Source organism: Desmodus rotundus, chromosome 10 (genome assembly GCF_022682495.2).
Source record: "Desmodus rotundus isolate HL8 chromosome 10, HLdesRot8A.1, whole genome shotgun sequence".
Taxonomy (NCBI): Eukaryota; Metazoa; Chordata; class Mammalia; order Chiroptera; family Phyllostomidae; genus Desmodus; species Desmodus rotundus.
The window spans coordinates 19604975-19631780 of record NC_071396.1 but is presented as its reverse complement, the minus strand read 5'-3'; the positions used below and the strand labels follow the sequence as shown (position 1 = coordinate 19631780).

The following is a 26806-nucleotide window of genomic DNA, read 5'->3' as shown; positions in this document are numbered from 1 at the left end:
AGCCCCTGTCGGCAGCCTACCATTGTGACCTTGGGACCTTGTCTCCTGTCATTCCCTCTGTGGGGTACGCCTCACATCGGCACGCCCTTGTTTCCTTCAGTTCCCTGCTCAAAGGTTGCCTGAATGGGGAAGATAGTCTTCTTTGGCCTGGTCCGCAGGTCACCCACACCACCTCTCCTGCCCGCCCTGCTCATTGCTCTGAGCATGCGTCCCGTCCAGACAGCTTCCCTCGGAGAGCTATCTGTGCTCGCTGCTGGGCTGCGGGCCCCGTGATCACTTTTGGGACAGATGGAGAGTGTGAGTCTCCTTTAGCTGGTCTAGCCCTGCTCCAAGCCTCTCTTCATCTCTCAGCCCGGGGGTTTTGCTAAGCTGTGTCCCTTCCTGATGGCACTGCCACCACTCCCTGCTAACATTCGGCCCCAGTGTCCTTCTCTTTCTGTCCTCCTGCTTTTTACAGTTCCCCGAATCCCTGTACCAGTGGGTGTCAGCAACTTCATCCGTCTGCAGGAGACCCTCGGAATGCCCACATTGTGCTTAGCACCTTCAACCATTTGTCTGAGCTAACCCCCATCATCTCTCCCAATGATCTGGGGGTTCCTGCGGTGCGGAGGATACTGGGGAGCCATCAGATGAGGGGTGAGGACTCAGGGTGCGGCTGCCGCTGCCAGGGGGCACCTTAGGTGCTTATCTATCACAAGTGCCGTCGCTGGCCTCTTCTCTGTGTTGGATGATGTGGGGGTGCTGCAGCCGTGACACTGGGCTCGCTCTCTTTGATTGCGGGTGCCTGTCTCTAGTTTGCAGTGTGATGGCTTTTTGGTTTCTGGATGAACAGTTGGATGATTAAAAAGGCAAGAGCGACATGGGCAGAAGAGAGGGCACACGGTGACCAAGACCCCGGGCTCCGGAGTCAGAGGCAGCTGCTGTCACGTCTTTCACGAGCCTTTCTGCGTTCCTGTTTCTTAACATGCTTTTAGACGTTAGGGAAGTAGACCTGTCAGCAAACCTGCTGTCGGCGTGGGGTGAAGTCGTAGACATTGCGGCTCAGCTCCGACACCTGGAAGTCCTTAATCTCAGGTAGGAGCTCCGGGTCACCTGTTGCCCGGCCTAACACTCCTCTCTCCTCACTCCCTCCCAGCAGCTCGGAGGGGAAGAGGTAGGAAACATGCCTTAGCTGAATTTATCTAAACTTACCATGAATTTTTAACTTCTTTCATATTTTTTGATTATTAGCTTTCAAACAGTCACATGAGGTGATTCATTAATTGGAACTGTGCTTTGGTTGGGTGGGGGCTGGGGTAGGTTGGTGCACTGAGCTCACAGGTCCCATTTCTAGTGAGCTTGATGGAGAGCGACACCCATCGGGGTCGCTGGTGTTCAACTGGGGGGTAGTTCTGACTCTCTGAAGCTTCTGGCATTTAATTGCTTTAGGATTGAGTGGTTTCACTGGAATAGTTTAGTTCAGTTCTGATAAAGATTTTTCACTGATCTACCCTGGGTGGTGTGGCTCAGTGGCTGAGCGCCAGCCTGCGAACCCAAGGGTCTCCGGTTCGATTCCCAGTCAGGGCACATGCCTGGGTTGCGGGCCGAGTCCCCAGTAGGGGGCGCATGAGAGGCAACTGCACATTGATGTTTCTCCCTTTCTCCCTCCCTTCCCCTCTCTAAAAAAAGATAAAGAAAAAGATAAACAAAAATTTTTTTAAACATCTTTAAAAAATTTTTTTTCACTAATGTGTTTTACTAATGTCTGTTTTCCAGGTTTTCTCCAATATTTAATTAGTTTTAACCTCAGAACCTAACTTTCCAAGAGCTCAGCCAGGCTTTCCCTTTCATAATTGAGCCAGCGTTGTACATATGGTTGGGCTGCACCTGGCTCAGCTGGTCAGGCCTGAATTTGTCGTGTGCTCAAACACAGCAGAGGGTGGCTGGCCCAAGGCGTCCTCTGCCCTGAAAGCACAAGCTGGTATGTTGACGTCCTTCACGTGTCCCCCTTTCAGCACGACCGCCCAGGCCGAGTGCTGTCTGGGGTCAGGGTCTTATGAACTTGAAGGACCTGACAGCACCAGGGCAGACTGTTTAAAGCAGCAAAAATCTGGCCTATGACCCAGCCTATCGGTGAGACCCGCAGGTGGGCATTCAGGTTGTGGCATCCGGAGCGCACCCATGAAGCTGGGTGCTGCCTTGCAGGTGCCCGAGCGTTTCAGGGATGCGTGGCCGCTCCCAGCTGCCCTGACCCTGTGAAGTGTCTGCCTGCCGGGTACCAGAGGGTCGTAGATTGAAAACGTTAACAGTGAGGTATTCTTGACTCACTTTGTTTTTGATGTAATTTTAAGGTTGAAATAACGAAACTGCTCTCCCTAATTCTCAAATTGTTGCCTTCAGTGACTGTTCCTGTCCAGCCTGCTGCGCAGCAGTGAGCGAGTTGTAGCTTCTTTTCCTCCCCAGGGACAACAGGCTGAGGTTTCCCCCCAGCTCACCGTCTCCAGCCGGAGCGTTTCCTGCACTGAAGGTTGTGGTGCTCAGCCGCACGGGGATAACGTGGGCCGAGGTAATCCTTTTCTTCGGTCTATTACCCAGTAATAAGCCGTTTTAAGTTGTTGGTTTAATAGAGAATTGAAGCATAACTGTGGCTTCATTTCAGTCACCTGTTACCCAAACAATAGGCTGCTTTAAAAAGTGCCTTGCTGAATCGCGGTGGTGGGGCAGGGTTTTTATCGAAGAATCCATGGTCTGTCGGCTCATTCGGAGCTGGTCTGGTGTCTCTGGGGACGGCGACTCCGCAGTGCTGGCAGTAGGTGTGCTGAGCTTTGAAAGCTGTGGAGTCAGGTGCTGATGGAGCTCTCAGCTATTTGGGTTTCCCACAGGTGTTATCAGGGCAGAGGAGGGGCGGCAGAAAGTTTTTATGTCCTTTTCTTGCTTAACATTCGGCCCTGGAACCCACTGCCCATTGTGCGCAGCTGGGAGGGCTCCGGGTCCCAGCCCTGCCACGTCTGCCTCTGGTGCTGCCGTGTTCTGTGCGGGGTAGCCGCCGTCACACTCCCAGAACAGTCCACTGTCAGGCACAGAGTTGTTCGTCTATGAAATGCCGCGGGCGCCCCACTCAGAGATGTCGCCTTCAACTGTGGTCACAGCCACAGCGCTCCTTCCCTGGGGCTCTTCTTTGTGACTCCCTCTCCAGGGTTAGATGTAGCATCAGAATGGGAGGGGCCTGCAGAAATGCAGGTGGGGAGAGGGCAGTGAAGCTCCAGTGAGAAAACTGAAGAGTTATTGACAAATTTTGACTGGCTAGCATATTCTTTACAAACTCAAACTGGCATCGAGAATTGAGGAGAGGTGTCCAGCATCAGTTTCCTTCCTTCGCTGAGGGGAACTGTATTGGACAAGGAGAGGGTGCCGGGGAGCCCCTGTGGACCTGCCTCGTGGTGCCTCGGTCCATTTCCAGATAGACCTGCGCAATTGGCTCAGCGCTGAAGGACACGTTCATGTCATTAAAATGCAGCCGTTAACACTTCCATCTGGCCTGAAATACGGTCTTTAGTGACATGTCTTATGAGCCACTTCATTTCTCAAACAGTGACCAAGCCGGACTCACACGCAGGGTGTAAACATAAACTCGAGGGGGAAGCCCCCGGTGGAGGCGCCCGCCCTGAACCATGTTTCCCCCCAGGTGCTGCGCTGTGCCACGGGGTGGCCGGTCCTGGAGGAGCTGTACCTGGAGTCTAACGGCCTTTCCGTCTCCGAAAGGTAGCGCGGCTTACTCAGCATCTCCTGTCTGCATCTCCTTGCTCTGAGAAAATGGTCTCCGTTACAAACCTGTTAGTTTTTAGAAAGACTTGCAAATAGGAATCAGAAAAATGCTTATTCATTGCCTTTGCAATTGAGAATGTCAACTAAGACTTCACTAGTAATTGAGGAAAAACTCATTAGGGTGAAAGCCCAGAGTTAAGTATGTTTGAAGACATGGATTTCATGTTTACATAGATATATTTCTCCGTCCACCTGGGAATTCTGTAGGGTCTGCACTGAGGGTGAAGTGACGCATCTGTTTCAGGTCGGAGTACCTTCAGCGAATTAAGTAATGTCTCATCTTCCACTTTTGATATCATTAAATGACTGTGTAAAACAAACTTAAATGTGGGCAAATTTACAACACATTCTCAAAGGATTCAAATTAACAAGATCTTACTGTACGGGATGATTTCATTTATTATATAGGCAAAGGCAGGTTTTTAAAAATGAAACTTTTGAGATAATTTTAGGTTCACATGCAGTTAGACCTGTCACCCAGCTGCCCCACTGGTAACATCTTGTGAAGCTGTGGCCCAGTGTCCCCACCGGGATGCGGACACTGGTCCCACGGAGATGCCCACGGTCCCTCCAGTGGTCCCTGTATAGTCACATCCGCGTGCCTCCCGCCCCCACCCTCTCCGTAGTAGCAGACGTAGGTATTTTAAAGCTGTGTGTTTGCAAACAACTTAAGGCATTAAGTTCATGTTGAAAAATTTTATTTCCATATAGGCCGGCTGATGTTCTGCAGATGGTCAAGTTACTAGACCTTTCCCATAATCAGTTAATTGATGAAAACCAGCTGTTTCTAATAGCGTATCTGCCCAGGTAATTTGCTCCTAAAATGCCTGCTCCATTAGTGCGTAGTAAATTTTTAGTGAGCGGGTCATAAGCCATATATATACTTTTGCAATGGAAATACGGTAATGATGGAATTCCCAAATGGAGTCATTCTCTTTGGGCAATTTTTATCTGAATTCATCTAGGGAGTTTACTTGTGAAACCACATACACGGCAGTCTGCATCTGTACCAGATAATTAGGAATGAATGATTTGGCCCTGGTGCTGAAGTCTTCATTCACTCAACTACGGGTAGTGAGGTCATGCCTCTTTCTTCTTTGAAACCCACTTGGCACCCAGCACAGTGGTTACACCAGGCACAGTTCGGTCACTGTGGAGTCGTGAGAACGTAATGTGCGTGCCCTAAATCGGACTTCGTGGTTTCTAAGCAATTCACCTGGGATGAAAACCTTAAGGTGTAGCAGATAGTTTGCAAATGTAGACTGGCTGGTAGTCCATAGCATTTGATGCTGTTCTGCGCGATCAGAATGAACATTTGCAATTTCAGATTAGAACAACTAATTCTTTGTAACACTGGGATTTCTTCTCTACATTTCCCGGATGCTGGGACTGGTATGTAAGATTATGACATCCCCCCCCCCGCGTGCCGCACTTTAGCATTTCTTTCACTTCTACTGTGTGACTCACTTCTCTTTTTTCCTAGGATGCAAGACGTCAATGTTTCCTTTCTTGCAGAACCTTGTAGTCAACGACAATCGGATATCGCAGGTAAGAGTGTGCACGCTGCGTGGCCTCTGCTCTCCATCCCACGCCAGAGTTTCTAGGTTCCTTCCAGGAAAAACATTTTAAATTTTCTGGAAGAGAAAGCTCCCTCAGGTGAAACTCCTCATTTTATAAACCCCCAAATATTAAGAAATTGGCTTTAACTCCCACCTCAGCAGACTCACGTGCTCGGCCCAGCTGGAGGGCTCGGTGTGATGGACCCCTGGCCCCCAGACTGGACAGGCGACTTTGCTTTTCTGTTGCTAGTTCAAATAACCTGAAGACTCAGCCTGAAACGCGTTTCTTCTCTTTTGCTGGGCTTCAGTGGTCATCTATCAACGAGCTGGATAAGTTGCAGAGTCTGCGGGCTCTGTCCTGCCGAAGAAACCCCCTGACTGAGGGGAGCGGGGCGCAGACCGCCGGCCAGTTCATTATCGCCAAGATCGGTCAGCTGCAGACCCTGAACAAATGTCAGGTGAGTGCCAGGGCACGGTCTTTTCTAGACCTGAGAACAAATTATCAAAAAATGCAAGCAGATGGTGTGTTTGAGTGTTGTTGAGGGTGTCAGGCGCGGTTTCCGAGTGGTAATAAGGGAGCCTCCTGTGCATTTTAGTGACAGTGGAATTAGACCGATCGACATAGAGACCGGCTGCACCGGCCGATTCTGCATCACTCGAGGAGGGAGAAGAATATGGGGTGCTTTCCCCCTTCCTCGTGGGGGAGCACAGGCAGGCAGAGGACAGACTGTGAGCCCGTCTGTCCTCCCCTCCTCAGAAACGGGCAGGCAGTGCCTTGCCAGCCTTTTGGGGCTACTGGCTGGGAATGTCCGCGTCCCCGCGTGGGCTTCCCAGTGGGCTGACCGCACATGGGTGACCTCAGGCACCTGGCATAGTCCAGAAACCAGCGCAGGGGCTAATATTCTCATGAAGGAAAGTAGAAAACTGAAATCTTTCCTTGTTGAATAAAGTCCTGTACTCTGTCAGTGTTAAAAAGGGTGAAAATATAATCGTCATCTTGTCCCTCTCAGTCTGATTATCTCTGTGGCGGGCAGTGGGGAAGAACAGGGCAGAAAACACACTCACTAGAAAAGCACCCGGCAGACTCGTGTTTCCCGTGGACACAGATTCTCCCCGAGGAGCGGCGTGGAGCCGAGCTGGAGTACAGAAAAGCGTTCGGGAACGAGTGGAAAAAGGCGGGCGGACATCAGGATCCGGACAAGAACAGGCCGAACGCGGAGTTCCTGGCGGCCCACCCCAGATACCAGACGCTCTGCCTCAGTGCGTAGGACGCCTTTCCTGGGGGTCAGCAAGGGCCTGGGGCTGGCGCCTCTGCCCCGGGGCTTTCTGTTCTCTTTAAGCTGAGTAGGCGCTGGGTGCTTTCCGGGGGCTGCCGCAGCCAGTCGGGAGCAGATAGCAAACTGTCTTCAGATGAGAACCTGCAGTGTGGGGAGGAGGGCAGCTCTTGGCAGGAAGTTCTGCACCCCGCACTCTGAATGGCAGGCAGCGCCAGCTCGGCCTGGCTAACAAGGAATTTCAGGTTGGGGCACTTGAAGGTGGAAAATCCCACTTTGGTGTGATTTTTCTTTCGTATGTATTTCCTAAGTGAGCTCACTGCATAAACGCTTCAGGCTGGAACATTATCTTTGAGGAAGAAAAGCTGCCTGTGGGAACTGCCTTCAAGTCACTCCATTAGCTGGCCCAGTTTCTGGCCACTTCACTGCTAAGGATGCTCCAGGGCAGAAGCAGACACTTGGGGCGTTTACAGAGCCTGTGTCACCAGTCGGCCCAGCAGAACCAGCCTTGGAGCACTGCATCCTCACACCCTTGTATTGCATTGAGGCTGCTTGGTGGGGGGGGGGCTGGTTTGCAGGATGGTACAGAGGGCCCCCCTGGCACTGCCAGATCTGGCTGAAGCTGGGTGAAGGCGTGCTGTGAGCTGTGTCCCGTGTGGCACAGTACTAGGTTTGTCTCAAGACTCGAAAGGAAGAGAATGCAGTGTGGGTGAGACTGACTAAAGGTGTACGTATTGGGAGCACGGCCTCATCTTGCTCGATTGAGTCAGGACACCATCTCTGTGGGCCAGTGGTGTCCTACACAGGTCATGGGGGACTGCCGTCCACCCTCCTACAAGTCAGCAAGCGATGAATAAAAGGGAGCGGGTCCCAAGTCAGCATAGCAGCTGCTGCTAGGCTGCTCCTACGGTGACACTTACTATACCTTCTTTTCCTTACAGTGGCCTTTGCTTTACCACTCGTTGCTCTTGTTTCTTAAATAGAGTACGGTGCGCCTGAAGATGGGGAGCTCAAAACACAACAGCCGTGTTTGCTCAAAAACCAGCTGCTAAGTAAGAACCCCAAATTCAAAGACAGTGTATTTGTATGAGTCCTTAGGTGCTAAGTCAGATAAGTGACAACCTAATAGGAACCGTTTCTCTGAAGGACCTAAATGGGTATCCCAATTTTTAAAGAAATGATCAATTCTCAAACATATAAATCCTTCTGTTGAACATTTTAGCAACTCCCATGCTTTCAACTCATTAATATAAACGTGGCAAGTACTTGAGCAGAGAACTGAATTGTGATTTGGAAACCTGTGGCTTTTCTATACTTGAAAACCTAGTGAAACTGTCAGCAAAGGAGTGCGTGGGGGGAGGAGGAGCAACAGAATGAGGGTCAGCTGCTCTGCTGTTGGTGACGCAGTGGAATACTGTTGGGAGGAGTTTCCAACACCAGTAAGGCCGACCCCTGGACTGGGGCTTGAGCCAGGTCGGCCTGAACAGCCCTGTCATTTGGCCGTCCTGTTAATGGTGTGTAATTTGGATCCTTACTCCCGCAGGACTCAAGTCTTTTTCCTTTTTTCCTTCAAGCACTGAGGATAAAATATCCCAACCATCTTGACCAGAAAGTCCTGGAGAAACAGCTACCAGGTAAGAAGAGTGAGTCTCTCCCTTGCTTACACCTCCGAGTGGGCTGGATGCGCAGCAGTTCCCTCACATCTGAAAGTGTGGTCTTGTGGAGCTTATCAGTTGTCACTAGTCTTCTGGATTCTAAACGGGAATCAATCGATCATAGCCCCCCGTGACTTTATCAGCTGACCCGGGAACCCCTTTGTTGAAATGAGGCCCCTGAATGTGATTACATGTGTAACCAAAAGCAGAACTTGAACACTGAGCCTTTGGGTGGCCTTCCCACACCCGCCACTCTGAGTTCTCAGAGTGCTGCCCGGGGGGTTTCTTGGCTAGCAGTCTGTTGCCCTGGACGCGCAGCCTGTCTTACCTCCCTCGTCAAACAGAAACGAGTGGACCGAGGTGGGAGGTGCGTACTTGGACACTCCTGACTCCTGCACACTGTCCTCCCCGCCAGTCAGGAGCAGAGACCGGTCTTAGGTGCTGTGTTTTCATGGACACACTGAGACGGTTTTCTTTGAAAGAAGTACTTCAGAACTTGAAATGTTTGTGCTACTGGAACGGCATCCGTTTTATTTGGAAAATACTTTTGTGTCAACAAGTTAGATTGATGGAACTTACCTTAAACTTTCACTCAAAAAAAATGACATTTCACTCTGAGTATGCCGTGAATTTTCAAGATTAAACTCGATCGCAGGTTACGTGTAGTAGAGCAGTGAGGGACTGAAGAAGTGGGGTACGTATCACCCCGAAGGACTCTAGTAAAGTAGTTTTGTTTGCCTGACAGTGCAGGACACTCACACTGGTTTTTAAATTGGCCCTTGTACACGAGCATGTCCTGGTACTGCTTGTGCAAGGCTCTGGTTGCTGGCCTTCACCTGGTGCCAGTGGGCAGTGCGGCTCCCACGGCTGCTGCTATTCTGCGATGATGGGTTGAGATCACCGGTTCCCTTCTCACTCTTGATTTCAAACTTAAATAACTGCCAGTAAAGGGCCCTGGCCAGTGTGGCGCCATTGGTTGGAGCTTCATCCTGTAAACTAAACTGTCGCGGGTTCGATTTCCGCTTGGGGCACCTACAGGAGGCAACGGATCGAGGTTTCTCTCACCACCCCTCTACCCCGCCTCTACTCTAAGCCATGAAAACATGCCCTCAGGTGAGGATTTAAAGCCACACGTCAGGAAAGGCACTTGTGGACACAGACAAGTGAAGGAGGACCAGAGCTTCGGTTAACGTAGTGCGTGGGGTGTCTTTGCGTTTTTCCTCTCACTGTCCGGGCACAGGAGCCCCGTCTGTGGGACCTGCTCGAGTGCGCTGTCATCAGTAGGGCTGCACAAAGTGCTCCTTTGCAGGGACGGCGGCACTGACACGCATCAGTCAGGACATGCTGGCTGTCCCTCTGCTCTCACACGCTGTACACCTGACACCAGCTTCTGTGAGTCAGGCACCCCCTGCACTCAAGCTGAGTGTCACTGAGGTTCAGGGGGACCCAGCAGAGAGCAGAATTACCCATAGAAACTACAGGTATTCATCACTGCGTCACGCTGCTCAGCATCTGAGTCCTGTGGTGTCTCAACTCAGCAGTGAGCCAGCACATCCCAAGTTCCTACTAATTCTTATGCCACAGGATGTAAATGTCTGGTCACTAACAAATACATAAGTATGCTTTGAAGAGAAAGGTGATAAATATAAAATACTGAAGCTTTTTTCTTTTTTGCCAGATTAGCAAATTATTAAAAACTAACATGCAGAGCTGACATCCAAAGTTAGCATATGTTTTTGTAAAGTCAGGTGGAAATCAGTATAAAAAATTTAAAACACGTATGTGCTCAGACCAAGCATTCAACCTGTGGCCCCTGTAAGGGAAAAGTAAAAACCACTTCTGCTTCACGGGAGACGGCAGACTCCCCGGGAGGACCGTGCGTCACCGTGCCCAGGGCCGTCAGAGGGGAAGTGGGCCTAGAGCTGCACTGTCCGGGGTGCTGCCAGCGGCCACGTGGGCGATTTAAACTCAGGAGGACGAAATAGGAAGTCGCGCTCCTCTGTCACACTGGCCGCACGTAGCTGCTGACCAGACGGCCCAGAGGGACAGGAGCCGGCAGGAGCCGGCGGGCTGCTCTGGAACACTAAAGCTCAGGCTGCAGGCTGCTGCATGTCGTGAGGCTGTCCATCCTTTCGTAAACTGGAGAGAGCCTGAAGTACACCCAAACGTTTAACCCTCACCATAGAGGTTAACTACCCAGCACATGCAAATTGACACTTTCTTCTGTAGGCACAGTGCAGGTAGGCGGGTCTCTCACTAGAATTGTTTTACGGCCACGTAGTTTCTGGCGTGGCTCAGGAGGGGCCTTCTGTGGGCTGTGCATGAGCTAACCCCTCACCACCCGCCCTCTGAACCCAGTCCGCCTAGATTCTCTGAGGACATTATGCTCATTACAATCATAAATGTCTATTTTTGTATTCAACACCAATTTAAGGCATTTTTTCTAAAATAAAGAACATTTATTATCACAAGTTGCATAAAAACACAGACAGCTTTTACAAAATGATCTTTGATAGAAAAATATTTTTCTCCGTGTGATATTTGTAGGAACACCACACTATTGCTGTACCTCCCGCTAAAGCTTCAAAGAAACTATAGTTCTCATAATCAAAATAGCCAACATTTACCACAGCTCATCTTTGGAGAAAAGTTCATAGTGTTTTCTGAACAGACTGAAGCATCTCCTCGCTGTCACACTCCCACGCCCGGTGGCCACCAGTGCACGGGGCGAACACAATGACGCGCCGTGGTGACTACCCGCTGGTTGCGCTGGAAGCGACCTGGTAGACCATGTAGTTTGCCCTGCGCTTGACAAGGAGAAACTAAGGCCAAAGGGCTTGAGAGCCCACGCGGTGGTCTTTTAGTTACGTCCTAGGTAATCGCGAAGATTTGAAAGTGAAGTTCGTGGTTTTACTCACACTGACCCCCTGTGCAGAGGCCATGGTTTCAGGTTTATTGGAGCTGGGGCGGCGGACCAACCACCACTGGAATGGTCTGAAGACTCAGGGTCAGAGGGCACTCAGGTCGCACCTGGCTCCATTCCCCACGGACTCGAGTGTGGGCTGCGCAGCTGTGGTCCACGTGATTGCTGTGCCTCTGCCTGCTCGTTTCCTCAGGGGGGCCGGCGCTCAAGGGACAGTTTCAGCGGTCACTGCAACTGTGGCCTTGTACTCTGAGCTAGTTTGACAGGACACTGTCATTTGAGAGAACTGATGGTTTTTCCTCTCTCGGGCAGACTCCATGACAATTCAGAAGGTGAAAGGATTGCTGTCACGCCTTCTCAAAGTTCCCGTGTCAGACCTCCTGTTGTCCTACGAGAGTCCCAAAGTAAGTTGCCCAGCGAGACACGGTCGCGCTCAGCCCCCACAGCATGCCACGCCGTGAGTCTAAGTCTCTACGGAACGGATTCTAAATGGAGACCACGCGTCTGTTTCGAGGGTGGGCACAGAACATGCTTTGTCGCATCCGTCTTAGTCGCCCTCAACCCTGTGTTCTGATTTTAGATGCCGGGCAGAGAGATTGAACTAGAAAATGACCAACAGTCGCTACAGTTTTACTCTGTGGAAAATGGAGACTGTCTGTTAGTGCGATGGTGACAGCCACCTAATGAAGCTCGGAGGCTACACTGTTCCCGTGACTGGGGCTCACTGGACATAATGCCGTATTAGAACAGCTCTGCTGTCACAAAGAAAAAGGTTTTATAACTTGCCCGGCCTATAGAAAAGGTGGTACTTTCATTAGAAAGAGCCCGCTTCTAGGCTTGTGTATGACAGCAATAATAAAGGCTTTGTAGCTTCTACCGACTTTCTGACCTCATTTCACATTTCTAGTTCATGGCTGCATTTCATTATGTGACCATCTCCGTATTAAACAGAACCTAGCTAGTCTACTGACACCTGAACACAGTTAATGCCTCTCACTAGACCAGCTTTCAAGGGATTCTCCACCGATACTAGTTTAAAAGGCGACTGAAATGATTGGCGGTCACTGAGGAGCCACGTCCTCCACTACGCACGACATACGGGCCGTGATCTCTCTTCTCGACTGCACCGTGTTTGCAGCACTTACACAAACTAGTGGCGTGCTCTCCACACCCAGCCTGCAGCCCTCTGTAGGAGCAGACCAGCCCCATCGCTTCCCTCATCGCAGGTAGATGCCAGCAATGACCGGGGGCGGGGGGGACACACGGGACTTCTCTCCAAGTGCTGACTACGCAGAAACACCCTTTCCTACGGCACTGAAACCCTGAGAGGTACTTGACTTTATTTATAGTCACAAAAGGTGAGCATTTTAAATAGGAGTCCTAAGCTGTGACTTTTCAGGACTTACGTGAAATGGCAAAAGAAAATGTGCATTAATCTACCAAGTCATAAATGAACTTTTAAACCATGGTCCAGAACTGAGGACTAAATTGGTTCTCTCCCCAGTTGAAGTAGCCCACGTCCTTCAGACACCCACAGGAAACGATGTCATTTCCAGAGACCCCAGACTCTGGTATTAGTGACCACTGGGCGTGGGTGGTTGGGCACACGATCGCAGCATTTCTGAGAGTTGGTTTTGTTCCGTATTCATCCTAATTATGCGATACGAAGCCGTTCTGCAGTGCAGGCGGACATCCCAACTCAGTTACTCAAGATTTCTGGACAAGCCGAGTTTTACCCAAAAGCCATAGGTAATGAATTCTAAATGGAAATGATGCATCAGGACTTAGAAATATTTTTTCTTTTATAAAGTATTTGGTTTTTCAAATCTTCTAATACATAAATAAATTTTTCTTATGCTACAGCATCAGGGCTGATTTTTAAGGGGAAACTTGTGCAAACGTTAGAACGACCACGCTGGTTATGGGGGCGCCAGCCCGGAGCGCTCTGGAGAGAGCACGTGATCACGGCTGAACTGCCGCCTTCCCGACTCACACACAGACCATCACTCGCCTGCCCTGGTCTTTAAACACCACGCCTTAAAACCGTCATCGTCGCGCCTCGCACTGGCAAGGGTCCCCGCACAGCTCCTTCAGTCTCCAGAGGTCCGTGAGTTCCCGGGCAGAGTACTGAGGGGACGACAGCATTCCCGTCTCACAGGTCTTCTCACACAGCCACAGGCTGTCCTGGGGGGAGCAGAAGGGCTGATGGGGTGCTGTGCCGCAGCTGCCGTCTGCAGAGGACAGCTCGCACAGGCCGCTCACCCACCCCAGTGAGGCTGGAACTGTTGCCAAGACAACACGGTGCATGACCTACTCCGTGTGTGTGGGGCGTGGGAAAGCACCCCGTGGGGTGGCCCTGCGGCCGAGGAATACCGAAACAGTGCGGCGTGTATGTGATGGTCAGCAGAGGGCCTGCTGGGAAGGTGAGGTCTGGCATCCAGGGAAGGGAAGTTCACATTGGCCACTGGAGAGCCGGGCTGCTTGGCGCCATGGATCACGGCAGCTTTCTGAGGGAATGCTGCGGTGTCCCAGGGATCGCACCCAGTGCTCATAATCGTTGCCTAATTTAATCCTCACAACTACCCTGTGCAGGAGAAACTGCTTCCCCTTTACTAATGAGAACCTGGAACTAAGCAGACCTCGCTCGAGGTCACAGGGAAGTTCTTGGAGGTGAGTCATGCTGAGTGGGAAGGATTCAAGGGGGCCCACCAGCCTACTTCCAGCTGCACGGACTCGCCTCTTTCCAGCATTAGAGCAGAATACAGACCCAGAGCCACCCACTCGAGCAGAGCAGAGCACATGCCCGCACTGCCTGCAGCCCCACACGTCTTTGCAAAGCGGGGCTGACCTGGCCCTGAAGGGACGGGGGAAGGTGCTGGCACTGGCCTGGGCCTTGGAGGCTCTGCCGGGTTAAAAGGCCTTGAGACTCCCCAGGGCCAGGAGAGTGACCAGAGTCACAGCCAGCCAGGACGCCTGATGGCCCAGAGCCTGGGGACAGCAGGAAAACAAAACTGCACCAGGAGGGGTGGGATGAAAGGGTCTCCCCTGAGCGACAGGAACCGGAGCCCGCACTTGGGTGGGTATCCAGGAGGAGGCCCTCAGGTATGTCAGCAAAGATGGACATCCTCTGTAGGGTGCATTTCAAATTCAAACCCAAGTCCCCAAGGAACATGAGGTCACAGCAAAAAAGCCTCTAATCCCATCAGGAAACAAGCTCCACAGCAACAGTCTGCAGACACCACAAACTGCAGAGTCAGACCTCCAGACACCCGATAGCAGAACCACCCGAGAAAGAAAGAAAATCGTCAATGTGAAATAAACCGGAGGTAGGACTAAAACTCAACAGGAAATGGGATCAGCGAAGCTGACCAACTGGACTGGGCTTATTTCCGCCCCCCCACCCGAGGTGGGGTGCACTGCTCTGGGCCCCAGGCGCTACGCAGGGACAGTAATACACCTGGGTTCCCATACACCTGTCCCCTACACCTTCTATGGCCAAAGTGGAAGCTGCAAGAATTCAGAGTCCAAATGAAATCTTTGCAGCCAAGACCAGCTTTGCGCTTGCTTTCTAGGGCTCTATTTCCACGTCTGGTCCACGCAGATTCGGCTCTTGTTTTTCTAGCTCGGTGACTGGTGTGTTTTACCAGACGCCTCACCTCACCTTGCCCAACGTCTTGTTTTCATCAGTCAGACCACCACTGTTGGAAACAGGTGTCAGCTGATCCTTTCAGTTTTAAAGGTGCAAAGAATTTCTGATAAAAACCTATTCTTTGTGGGCAGGAGAACTTCCATTCAAAACATTTCCTTGTGGTTTCCACTGAGAAAGTATTGTGTGGGAACCCAGGTGGACTGCTGTGAATTAAAATCAAGAGCACAGCTCCGAGGTGCGGCCCAGAAGCCCCCCTCCCCCTGCCCGCTGGCCAGCCTCACTTGGCCTGCTCACCTGGTACCGTTTGGGTCCCACGGCCGCCATCCATATGCCCATGCTCACGTCTTCACCCTAGACCAGCAGCGGAAGGGTGAGACGCACAAGTTCACCTGCTCTGCCATCTGTGCAGACAGCCCCCTCGATAATACGTTACTTTTCTGCCTCTCTGTTTTGCAATCTATATGATACTAAATCCAGGCATGTACTAACATCGATACACAGAGGAAAAGCCAGTGGCCATTAGCATGAGACCACGCACCCCACAACAAGGGCCAGTCCCCTTGCCTCACGGGCCCGAAGGCTCCAGCACTCATGGGACAAGACTTGGCAGAGCTGTTTGCCGACACAGTCACCAGTATCGCCAAGGAAGGAAGCACTTGCTTATCGTCTTCCTTCTTCTAAATATCAATTTTACGTTCCTCCAGGGGACTAGTAAACATGGGCTGAAACTATAGTAAGTAGGCCCCAAAAGGTTTAGGAAGAGAACGCAGAGCCAAATTTGAGGAAGAGTGATTCCTACACAGACAGAATAGAACGCTCTTCCCCCAAGTAAGCTGGCCCTGCTTTCAGGGGTGGGGCACTGGGCGGGGGGCGGGGGGAAAGCTTCGTTGGATGGGTGCACTCTCAGGTCGGAAATTCTGAATTACCCACCTGATAGGTCTTCAGCCTGCCCGCGTTGCTGGCCAGCCAGTGGACGATGTCCCTGGAGACCACGTAGCCCGAGCCGCATGCAAAGGCAGGGTACGCGGGGCTGGGGTACTCCAGCTCCTGCCACTTCCCCGTCCGGTCCACCGCCCAGTTCCACCTGAAACTGAGGTTCGTGACAAGCTGGCATCTTTGTGTCGCCTGACACATGTCCTACCAACTTCACTGTCACCACAAAGGAATAGTGGCAAGGAAAGAAGAATGAGAATGGAAAGTACCAGGCCATCTTGTACATATACGCTTAAAAAACTCACTGACCCCGACGTACTCCTGAAGAATGTAGTTTCAGAAATGTCGCACATTTATGCCGACACATGACATGTAGCAGCTGTCAAGCTGAGTGCCACTTGCTTCAAGGGCATGAGGGTGAAGCCAAACCACTTTCCCGCCTTCATTACATTAGCTTGAGGTTTTCCCATAAAGTTTCCCCCCCCACTAATCATAGGTTAATAAATATAGTAACTTGGGGGCCTAATAGGGAAATTTCCTATCTCAACCACATTTTTCGTATTAAAAATGAAGTATATTTCATCCTAAATTGATTACCTTTGACCAGCTACAAAATGCCAATAACCACGCTGAACTTACTTTCCCCACCAGAAGTTAGGCCCGTCCAGGTTCTTGTGGGCAATCCTGCTAAACACGGCCTCTAAGTCGATGTAGCAGTCGTCGTCAGTCTTCAGCAGCAGATCGAAGCTGGTCGCTTCCACAGTCCTGTGGGCAGAAAGGGACGTGCAAGTCTGCGCGCCCGGACGAGGGGACAAGGGGACACCAATGTGGATGCGGCCGCGGACGCCCTGCTAACACTTTAGGGAAAACTGTCCCCTCCTTCCTGCACCCCTTTTCAGTCTTGTCCTTAACAGAGCGCTGCTGCCACAACCACAGCCTCACCTGGCGGTCACTGCGGCAAAACACAGGCGTGCACACAGGCGTGAACATAAGAGTGCACACCGACGCGGAAAGGCGCAGAGGAGAGAGAACGCAGCTGAAAGCTTCTGGCTTCCCTGGACCCTATGGTCCAACAACTGCTTCGCAGATGCCGCTCGGGTCGAGCCGCAGAATCTACTGAACATTGGACCCTCATGTTTTTTAGGCCCAGGACGAGGGGACTGGCGTCACGCCTGGTCCCTCACAGAACACTGTCGGACAAGCAGCAATGCTATGCTACTATTCACCTTACATTGTATGATTAAAAAAATGAGTTATAACACTGGTACACAATTCCCTTGGAAACGACTTCCAGCAATTAATCTATGATCAGTGACCTTTTGGGAGGCACAGGAGGGTGACTTCATTTATCTAGACATAAAAAATGTCTATAAGGGCAACTAGAGACAAAATTGGCATCTTCCTTTCGTAATGCCAGCACGAAGCACACATAACAGTTGTTTGCTTGTGAGGTCAGCGGTGATTCAACTGAGTAAAGATGACTGAATAATGAGGATCTCAGTTACGGAGTGGCGGGTAGACACGTGGAGCGGGCTCTGGGGAAGCAGGTCCCAGAGGACAGGTGTTAGGAGGTCACTGTGGCCACCCAGGTGGAGATGATGGCCCAAAACAGCAGCAACAGACACTAAGGGGGGAGGCCAAGGTCTCAGAGACATGTGAGGAGGGGAGGAGATAAAACTTAATTTGAAGGTAGTATCTAGCTAACTCGAACTTCCACAAGTGGGAGTCTGCCCCTATGGAAAGTGCTAGAACTCCACTGCACTGATTTCCCATTTCCTGGACCTCCATTCCCACTCTGTACCTCTTCACATCCCTGCCTTGGCCCCACTTACAGCAGGAAGGAAGGCCCACTAGTGGGCTTGAGCTGCAAGAAGGTCCAAACTCAATCCTGGTATTCCGGACACACCCAAAAACTTCCAGGTCGTATCTGTATCTGTCCTCTGCCCACAGGATGACTCCAAAATTGTATTAACTTGCCCTCGCTGTGAAACGTCATGTTCCATACCTGACCAGACCGCTGGCCCCCAGGACCAGGGCACCCCACCCGCAGTGACTGATAGTTCCCCACTCTGCCCAGGGCCCAGAGAAGAAGGGACAGAGCGGGGCTCACCGAGAAACATGCTCGCTGATGAAGTTTTAAAGGAAGAGACAGTACGTTTACATAATGGAATACTATTCAGCCCTAAAAAGAGAACTAATAAGGAAAATGGGGAGACTCAGAGAGAACAGGATGACAGCTAGTGGGGGCGACTGTCGGGAAGGATTGAGCAAAAAGGAAAAAGCACTCATGGACACGGACATCAGTGTGGTGATTTCTGGGGGGAGAGCGTATAAGGAGACTAAAAAGTACTGTAGTAAAATAAAGATTAAATAAAATACAGAAAGAGAAAAGAAGAAAAGACAAAGACGTGAATGCACGTAATAGATACAGTCCAGACAGAGACGCAGGTGGGAGGTTTCGGTCCTCCATCAGGGCGGACAACACCAGGGCTCCGCAGCAAACTACGGGGCCTGGGGCAACTCGGTACCGACACCTGCATGTCTCACAGTTACCACTATCGGTCTCCCACCCACGCACTAACCGGGCCGACCCTGCTTAGCTTCCAAGACCACACGAGGTTGGGCGTGTTCAGGGTGGTACGGCCATGACTACTGCTGTTGCTATTATTATTATAAAGGTAGGAATTACAACTAAGACCCAAGAAATACTGGAGGCTCTGGAAGTTAAAAATATGTCAGACTCTGAGGGCTGGTGGATTTCATTTCACATAAAAGTTTGGAATTAGGACAAGTAACTTTTAAATGGGCAAGCCGGGAATGGAAATGTAACGTGGATGTTCAGCTGAACAGAAGTCGGACCAGACCTGGGTGCGAGCGGCTACAACTGGGGACTGAGGTGAGTGGGCATGGAAACGGGCCGCTCAAACTCACTGACGTTCACCTAAGGCTGCCCCGAGCCAACCGTGGCAATGACTCCAAGTGGCAGCTACGCTTGCCCGTCTGCTCTGATGGCTCCCTTCACCCCCATGACGGCTCTGCCAACCGAAGGAAGGGAGGAGCGGCGCTCATCAGACCTGTCGTCACAGAGAACCGGGTCACACAAGGCCGAATGTCAGGTGTTCGGGGGTCTTAGGTTAGTTTGTTTCCTACAAATATCAGTGGTTTGATGGTTTGATAAATTGTTTCTCCATCAAAAGAACATAAAACAAAATCTATCTGCTCAGCAGTTTTACCACCTACCATTTGTAGAAGTTCAACAGCTTTGCAGGAACGTTTCGGTAAGTGTCGACGACATCCACAAAAATGATGTCATCGTTGACGCTGCTTTCCTCCCTGAGTAAGGCATCTTCCTCGTGGAGATTACGTATATGATCAATACGTCTTTGAGGGCGAGAATGAAGGTTTTGTAAGAGAGCATCACCTTCTACAAAAGGAGAAGTCGAGAGCTGGAGAAAAATACTATTTGCAAACAGAGGACCCAGAACACGCACTCGCTAAAACTCTGCTCCCAAGGTCAGCTAACAGGAATACGGCCGGGAGGCACTTGGAGGTGGGGAAATGGGAACCATCAGGAGAGACGGACACCCTTGCTTTGGAGGGCCGCCCAGCAGGACCCAGACAGGCTGAGGATACGCAGGCTGCACGACTCGTCAGCCCCCTGGGGACGCTGGTTTATGTGATCCCAAGGACAGTCGTTGCAGCCCTGCTTGTACAGTGAGAGAACGGACCCACCTGAATGCCCACTCAAAGGAGAATGACCAAACTGGTGTGTTCACACAGGGAGCGCGGCAGCTGAAACTGCGACTTGGTCTCGCACGTGAAGGGGAATGGCGTTGAGAAACAACGCCGAGTGAGAAAGACGTGCGGCTAATTGACACACGCAGTGTGACACAGACAGCATTACAAAATGTTCTCAGCAAAGCACGGCTTTAAAGACACGTGCCTGTGCGCTGCAGTGGACAGCAGGAAAGGAAGGACGGGAGGACAGCAGCCCTCTCTCCAGGCAGGGGGGAGGAGTGGTGGGGACAACGGGAAAGGCGGGGCTGCAGTTGTACCAGTAACGCTTGCTTTCTTTGAAAAAGCAACTATGACAAAAGGTACGCATTGCTAATTCTGAGCAATAGGTACATGGCCATTTCTTATAGCAATCCCTATTTTTGGTGTATTTATTGTTCATAGTAAAAATGGCCACTAAAGTGCTTAAAACACGATCTACCACCTCACACATTAACACACCATTTGCTACGAGTGTGCAGGGAGTGTATTCAGACCCTGCGGGTATAATTAAGGCAGCTCTAGGGCAGGATTTTCTCAAATGTCTCAGATTAAGAGAAAACTTCTGGGGAAAAAAGGGGGAGTGACTGAGGTGTGGGGAAAGGAAGCTAAAAAGTAATATAGCGCTCCACCGTGTAACTGCGAGTGGAGAGACCGAGGAACGAGAGTCGGAAGACCTAGTATTTGAGCCCTGTCTCTGCCACTCCGTGAGACGCTGAGCAAGCCCAAGTCTCGGGGCCTCAGTGTTTTTGCCCCTACAAGGAGGGCTGGTTCTCAGGAATGCTTTCAGGAAGACGTATCTCCAGGCCCCAAGCCCAAAGATACTGCAGGTCTGGGGTGGGACCCAGCAATCTGCATTTTTTAAATTAAAAAAAAAAGTATTGATTTTAGATGGTGGGAGGGTGAGAGAAACACGGACTTGTTGTTCCACTTATTTATGCACTCACTGATGGCTTCCAGTGTGTGCCCTGACTGGGGATCAAACCCTCAACCCCGGTGTATTGGGACGATGCTCTAATCAACTGAGCCGCATTTTTAACCTGTGCCTCCCTGTTCCTCTGACTACCTCTGAGAAACACCAGCCTAAATAACCCTGGGGGCCTTTCAACTCTTACACGCTACTGTAACACCCTTTCACCTCAATTTAGAAGTCAGGGTAAACGCATTCAATGCAACACTGAAAGGGAAAACGTTATAGGCCTGCAGTTACGGAAAATGGTGACAAGATGAGGGAAGAAACTAAATACAGGCCTTTTCGATGAACGAATCGCACATTCTGGTCTGTCCTGCATCTACCCGAGAGATGTGAGGATGAAGGAATGCGCTGGTGCCTGTTCACATCCTGGTGATCGGTCCAGGTGCTGCTTAAAAGAATCCTAAGGTGGTTCACAGTCTCTCGGGGTCTGGAGGTGTCAGCGAGACCCATCTAGGGAGCCTGCTGAAACACCAACACCGGAGCTCCAGCCCTGAAGACTTCACCTCTGCCACTCCCGGTAGGGCTAATGCCACCCCAAATTTAAGAATCTGTGTGCTGTGTGATTCTACTGAATGGCCCTTTGACCCTCAGATTGAACAAAAGTTTTCCACTCTGATTTCCAGATGTATTCAATACGTGAGAAGATAACCAATTCACTTTAATTCCTTTAGCTTCAAACCTGAGTTATTTCCCTCTTGCTTGGAAAAGCATCTTCCTAAGGCAGCCTAAAATTACTAATAAATGAGGTCAGCAATGTTGCCGTGTACAAAATTGATATACACAGATCAACTGCATACATCATCAACGAACAATCTGGAAATATAATTTTAAACAAGTCCACTTACAATAGCATCAAAAATTAGCATTGAAGAATAAATGTAACAAGAGAAGTGCATGACTTGTATTCTGAACATCACGAAGCATAACTGAAAGAATAGAGTAAGACCTGAATAAATGGAAAGACACCTCGTGTTCACGGATCAGATACTTCATGTTACGATGTCAGTGCTCCCCCAAAATAATCTATCTACACACTGAACACAACCGCTTTCAAAATCCCAGCTGGCTTTTTTGCAGAAGCTGACAAGCTGATCCTAAAATTCATATGGAAATGCAAGGGACCCAGAATAGCCTAAGCAATCTGGAAAAAGAACAGGGCTGGAGGACCCACGCTTCCTGATTTCAAATATACTACACAGCAACACAACCGAGACTGTAGTTGCGGGGTAGAGACAGACGCAGAGATCAACAGAACAGGGCACCCAGAAACGAATCTGTGGATTTAAGGTCTGAGAGCAGGTGCGTGGCGGTCGGGGCTGGAGGGGAGGCAGGATGAGCACGACTGATGGGCCCCAGGTTCTTCCGGGGCTGCTGGCAGTGATCTGGAATCAGTGCAGCTGGGGCAGAACTCAGTGCACTAACCGCACTGAATTAACCCTCTAAGAGGATAAACTGTGTGGTTGAGAGTAGCACACCAATAAAGCTGTTTTTTAATGACAAAAAATAGATCACCTTTTATGTCCAAGTATAGAGTGAGACCAGGTACATGAGATTCAGTATGCTTTTCAGCTTTCAACCAGCCAACTTACCCTGAATAGTATAAATAAAACCACCTGCAACTCCCTCCACACCTTCCATGAATTCGTGAGGCAACGCACCCTCCGCAGCCTGAAAGAAAGAAGAATGCTCGATGTTCCATCACACACACACGTGCGTGTGCACACACACACACACACACACTTCTTCCACTTAAAACTGACAGGCAGAATTCATAACGTGGACACACAGCGGCGCAATCCACCCACGTTGCGAGCACACTAGGCCTGCGCCATCGGGGGACATCAGTACCCTCCTGGTTCTGTCACCTAGTTGCAAATCACACATCAGGTGTGTGCAGTGGTCCACACAGTGGTCAGAACCCCAGCTTACACAATCGGATATTCTTGAGCTTGCTACAAAATCCAGTTTTATTTTGCACTGTAACCTCATCACTTAAAAAAAATTATCATTTTCATTTCTTGGAGAGTGAACGTTCCCACAAGTCTGAACACATCCAGGCACAGTCTGTGCGGAGAACAGGGCCTCTCAGCACGGCTGCTGATGCTGGCGAGGCGCGCAGACTCCGGCACTGACAGGCAGCCACAATCCGGCTGCCTCTCAGCACGGGTGCTCTGTCACTTCGAGGGATTCACGCAGTGCCCTTGCTCAGAGCGCTGTGACGCCGCTGCGTGTGGCGCAGCCACGGCACACACACCACAGGGGCCGAGGGGGCTCCAGCTGCTGCAGTGCTCTCACAGCACCTCTTCTGCACACTCACCTTCCGGGGCTCCTGCCCGGCTCCTCCGCTCCGGATGGATCTTTCAGCGGCGCTGTACTGGACAAAGCAATGTTCTACAGCCACTAGAGAGACAGTGTCCTGACGTGACTGTCGTAACTTGTCATTTACTATGAAACGCGGTTTGTAGCTGAATGTGGACGAAATAGCAAGTGAATGCTATAGAGTCCAGCTACGCAATTCCACGAAAGGTTGTACGCTCTTTATTTATTGCATACGCTACGTTGTTTTGGCTTATTTAGAACTTGATAGTACTTTCTGTTTATTAACTTCTATCTAAAAAGTCACAACTTGGCTTTTGTTTTGGTTTTTAAAATTTTCCGATATTATCACTTGCTGGCAAGGGAGCAAGACTTCAGAGGACTTCCAGCTCTACGCGTTTATGAGGGAAATCTGTGTTTGCACACGGGGTTGGCTACAGTCAGCAACCAAGTTCCCTGACTTTGTCTAGGTAGGTTGAGCTACATACAGATCCCCACTATATCCACCCCCAAAATAGATCACTTGAGTCTTTACACCTGAACCCAGTTCTCGACTCAGATGTACTCTGATTTCCTTTTGTACGGCCAGCTCACTACTACAGCGTTCTGGCACGTTTTGGACATTTTTAAGTTTCATAAATAGAAAAGGAGGCAAGATACTAGAGATACTTGACTTGAAAATAAGACAGAAAATATAATTAAACTCCATGAAACATTCCATCCTGAACAAAGGACTTTTCATAGGAAAGGACGAAACCCCAGCCCCGGCCCACAAGGCGAGGTCTGTAGTGACACAGGCATCTGTGGCCACCGTGGAACGTCCCTCTCCCCCAGGGGAGCACGGTTCCGCCACGGGCCCCCGTGCCCGCACCTGCCACCTCCGCGCCTGGCTCACAGCAGTGTGCGGTGCATGTTTTCTGAACGGGCAGCAACCTGCCACGTGGTATTCACTTCAAAGCCGGGAGTTAATCCACATGAATAAGGTTAGTGTTTAATGAAAATGTACTCATTTGTGGTTTGAGACGCAAGTGCTTTTCCAATCATTACATCAGAGCATCACGGAGAACAAGAGACTGTCTGCACCACAAACACCACCTCCCTGGAGTTCTTCCTTTTAAGTTTGTCTCCACCTCCGCCCCTCTACCCCGTGCTGTTTAATGAACTTTTATTAAAGCACGAGTATTATAATCCAAATTACACTTTCTTACTCAGTTACCAATACTGTTATCCATGTTCTTTATTACTCCACATTCGTTTACTCTGAGAGATTTACCTGTCAAGCTGTTTTAAATTTGAAGCAAATTTGAATAAATGAAAAATAAGACAGAAATTCCAGCAAATCAATGACAGGGAAAACTCCGTATTATTTCCAACACTTTCATCTACAGTATTCAATAGGAAACGTGTCCCGGGCATGAAGCAGCCCTGGCCACCAGCACGGAGCCGAGCCAGCGTGCAGAAAGGACGGCTCTGCTCTGCCCCGCCCCGCCCTGCCCCGTGTCCACCTGCCCTCTGCCGGGTTCCTCTGCGAGTTCCTCTGCTGCATTTTAAGTGGCGTTTTAACCAGCATCCTGCGTCAAGGAGAGACGGTGGACGTTCTGGGTTTTACTAAGCGAGCAAGTGTTCTTGATGTTGACCGCTACTGAGAAAGAAAGCATCACTCTTCCTCAATGACCTGGTCTTCAGGCAAAACTCCAGAGGTGGGGCAAAAGTGGGCTGACAGTTGTTCGTATGGAAAATACTACAGCAGTTAATAAATAATACAAGAATAAATTCTGTATTCATGTACTCACAACTGGAAACCTACTTTTGCCCCACCCTGTACTTACAAACAGTCGAGTTACAACGTCACGGAACATTTGAGGTTTTAATCTTTACTACGGTGACTCACGACATGTTTGTTACTATGTGTCCTAAACACACCAGATCATTCCACACTGTCTGGGCTGTGTGAAAGCAAACTGAGAAACACTTTTATGTGTGGGAGATGCCGCAGCACGCCGAACCACCTTAAACAAAACGAGAGCGACTTACCGTGAGGACCCTGAGAACGCCCCCTCCGTCATTTACGGCCACCGTGTGGAGGTTCCTGGACACGAGGCCCTGGAGGTCCTGGCTCTCCCACACGATTGTGCCTTCAAAGCTCTGTGCGAAAGATGAGAAGTCGGTCATTTCTTTATTGCTGTCATTTTGGTCTTAATTTTAAAGGAAAAACTTTTTTTTTCTGAAGACACATGGGTTAAAATTTTTATCCCGCAACTAACGTGCCATTGTTAACATTTTGGTATATACCCTTGAGTCTAGTTTTTCAAATACACATCTAAAAAACAATGAAAAAGGGTATACGGACAACTCTGCGCACGCTGTCTGCTATTTCCCCCTAAGTCACGGCACTTCCTCAAGCAACGAGCGGTCACAGCCCTACTTTTTCACCCGCGTTTCAAACACCGCCCCACCGTCGGACACTGGGTGCTTCCAAGGATCTACTAAAATCATGTGAGCCATGTACTGGTGTTAAGGTTTATTTTCCCCCAATAATTTATTTAAAATAAATTTTCAGAAGTGAAGTCACTGGGATAAGAAACAGATGTAGTCTTTTATACGATTTTTGAACGCAGTGTCAAACTGCTTTTCAAAAGCCAACTACATTAAAGGGTCATCAGCAATTTAGGAAAATGCCAGCTGCCCTGTCCTCTTCCCAGTATGGGGTATTGCAAAAGAAAAGAAGCTTACGCTGACTTGTCACATCAAAGCAGCCATCCCCACTTAATTGTGTCCTTGGATTTCCGGTGATGTGTGTGAATTACAGTCTTTTCTGGGCGTTGCTTTGTCACGCTGCTTTGCCACTTAGCTCCTGAATTGTATATTTCCCTTATTAACCTATGTGAGCTTTTAACAGATAATCTTGTATGTATTTTATATGCTAAAAATATTCTTCAGAATTATGTGCCATTTAGGTTTTTTTTTTAAATTCAAAGTGCCATAGTTTTATCTTGTCTAATCTGACAAGCTTTACCTTTGTGATTATTACTATTAAATTCTGAGTGTAGGAAGTTATGCTCCCCTCCCCCAAGGTTAGATATACGTTTAAACTCTACTCTCTTCTGATTTCCCTGTGGTTTCCATTTGGAGGATCTGGGCTGGCCGGCTCTCCAGCTCTGCTCAGGTGAACTCACACCCCGTCCTGAGGGAGGCTTTCCCCACAGAGGCAACGCAGGCGGCCAGGGCCCAGTCCCTCTCCAGCACACCAACCTTTCTCTTCGTTAAAATATATTTTATCAATTATGCTATTACAGTTACCCCAAATGTTTCCCCTTTGCCACCCTGTGGCCAGTACTGCCCTTCCCTCCAGCAATGCCCCCCTTAGTTCATGTCCATGGTTCGTGAGTATAAGTTCTTTGGCTTCTTCATTTCCTATACTATTCTTAACCTCCCCGGTCTATTTTGTACCTACCAGTAATGCTTCTTAACCCCTGTACCTTCTCCCGAATTCTCCCCCTTCCCTCCAGTAACCCTCCATGTGACCTCCATTTCTGTGATTCTGTTCCTGTTCTGCTTATTTGCTTAGTTTTTTTAGATTCAGTTGATAGTTGTGAAATTTGTTGCCATTTTAATGTTCATAGTTTTGATCTTCTTTTTCTTAAACAAGCCCCTTTTTAACATTCCATAATAATGGCCTGGTGATGATGAACTCCTTTAGCTTCACCTTGTCTGGGAAGCACTTTATCTGCCCTTCCATCTAAATGATAGCTTTGCTGGGTAGAGTCATCCAGGTTGTAGGTCCTTGCTTTTCATCACTTTGAATACATCTTGCCATTCCCTTCTTGCCTGCAAAGTTTCTTTTGGTATGTAGGTGCCTGACGTACCAAATCAGCTGACAGTCTTATGGGAACTCCTTTGTAAGTAACTCTCTGCTTTTCAGACTCTCTATCTTTAACCTTGG

At 49.8% G+C, this 26806-nt stretch overlaps 2 protein-coding genes across 6 annotated transcripts in view; one reads left to right on the top strand and one right to left on the bottom strand.

Annotated features, from left to right (window-relative positions):
• The window catches only part of TBCE (tubulin folding cofactor E), a 68415-nt gene extending 56324 nt beyond the window's left edge, over positions 1-12091 (top strand). Inside the window, exons 6-17 of one of the 2 annotated variants that reach the window (XM_024561931.4) lie at positions 975-1074; positions 2443-2545; positions 3665-3741; positions 4516-4611; positions 5132-5196; positions 5288-5352; positions 5672-5821; positions 6470-6623; positions 7621-7689; positions 8212-8271; positions 11528-11619; positions 11796-12091. In XM_024561931.4, coding sequence (XP_024417699.2) covers positions 975-1074; positions 2443-2545; positions 3665-3741; positions 4516-4611; positions 5132-5196; positions 5288-5352; positions 5672-5821; positions 6470-6623; positions 7621-7689; positions 8212-8271; positions 11528-11619; positions 11796-11888 — 1124 coding nt within the window. In that variant the 3' untranslated portion in view covers positions 11889-12091. Of the gene's footprint in view, positions 1-974; positions 1075-2442; positions 2546-3664; positions 3742-4515; positions 4612-5131; positions 5197-5287; positions 5353-5671; positions 5822-6469; positions 6624-7578; positions 7690-8211; positions 8272-11527; positions 11620-11795 lie in introns of those variants that run through there. The other variant, XR_008425432.2, reaches the window with a different exon arrangement.
• B3GALNT2 (beta-1,3-N-acetylgalactosaminyltransferase 2) overlaps positions 11462-26806 on the bottom strand; it is a 54098-nt gene continuing 38753 nt past the window's right edge. For 2 of the 4 annotated variants that reach the window (XM_053913422.2, XM_053913425.2), the window contains 7 exons: positions 24898-25008; positions 22137-22215; positions 19038-19221; positions 16437-16562; positions 15795-15954; positions 15159-15215; positions 12075-13399 (listed from right to left, as the gene is read on the bottom strand). In XM_053913422.2, the coding sequence (XP_053769397.1) occupies positions 13262-13399; positions 15159-15215; positions 15795-15954; positions 16437-16562; positions 19038-19221; positions 22137-22215; positions 24898-25008 (855 nt within the window). In that variant the 3' untranslated portion in view covers positions 12075-13261. Of the gene's footprint in view, positions 11604-12074; positions 13400-15158; positions 15216-15794; positions 15955-16436; positions 16563-19037; positions 19222-22136; positions 22216-24897; positions 25009-26806 lie in introns of those variants that run through there. The other 2 variants (XM_053913424.2, XM_053913423.2) reach the window with 2 other exon arrangements.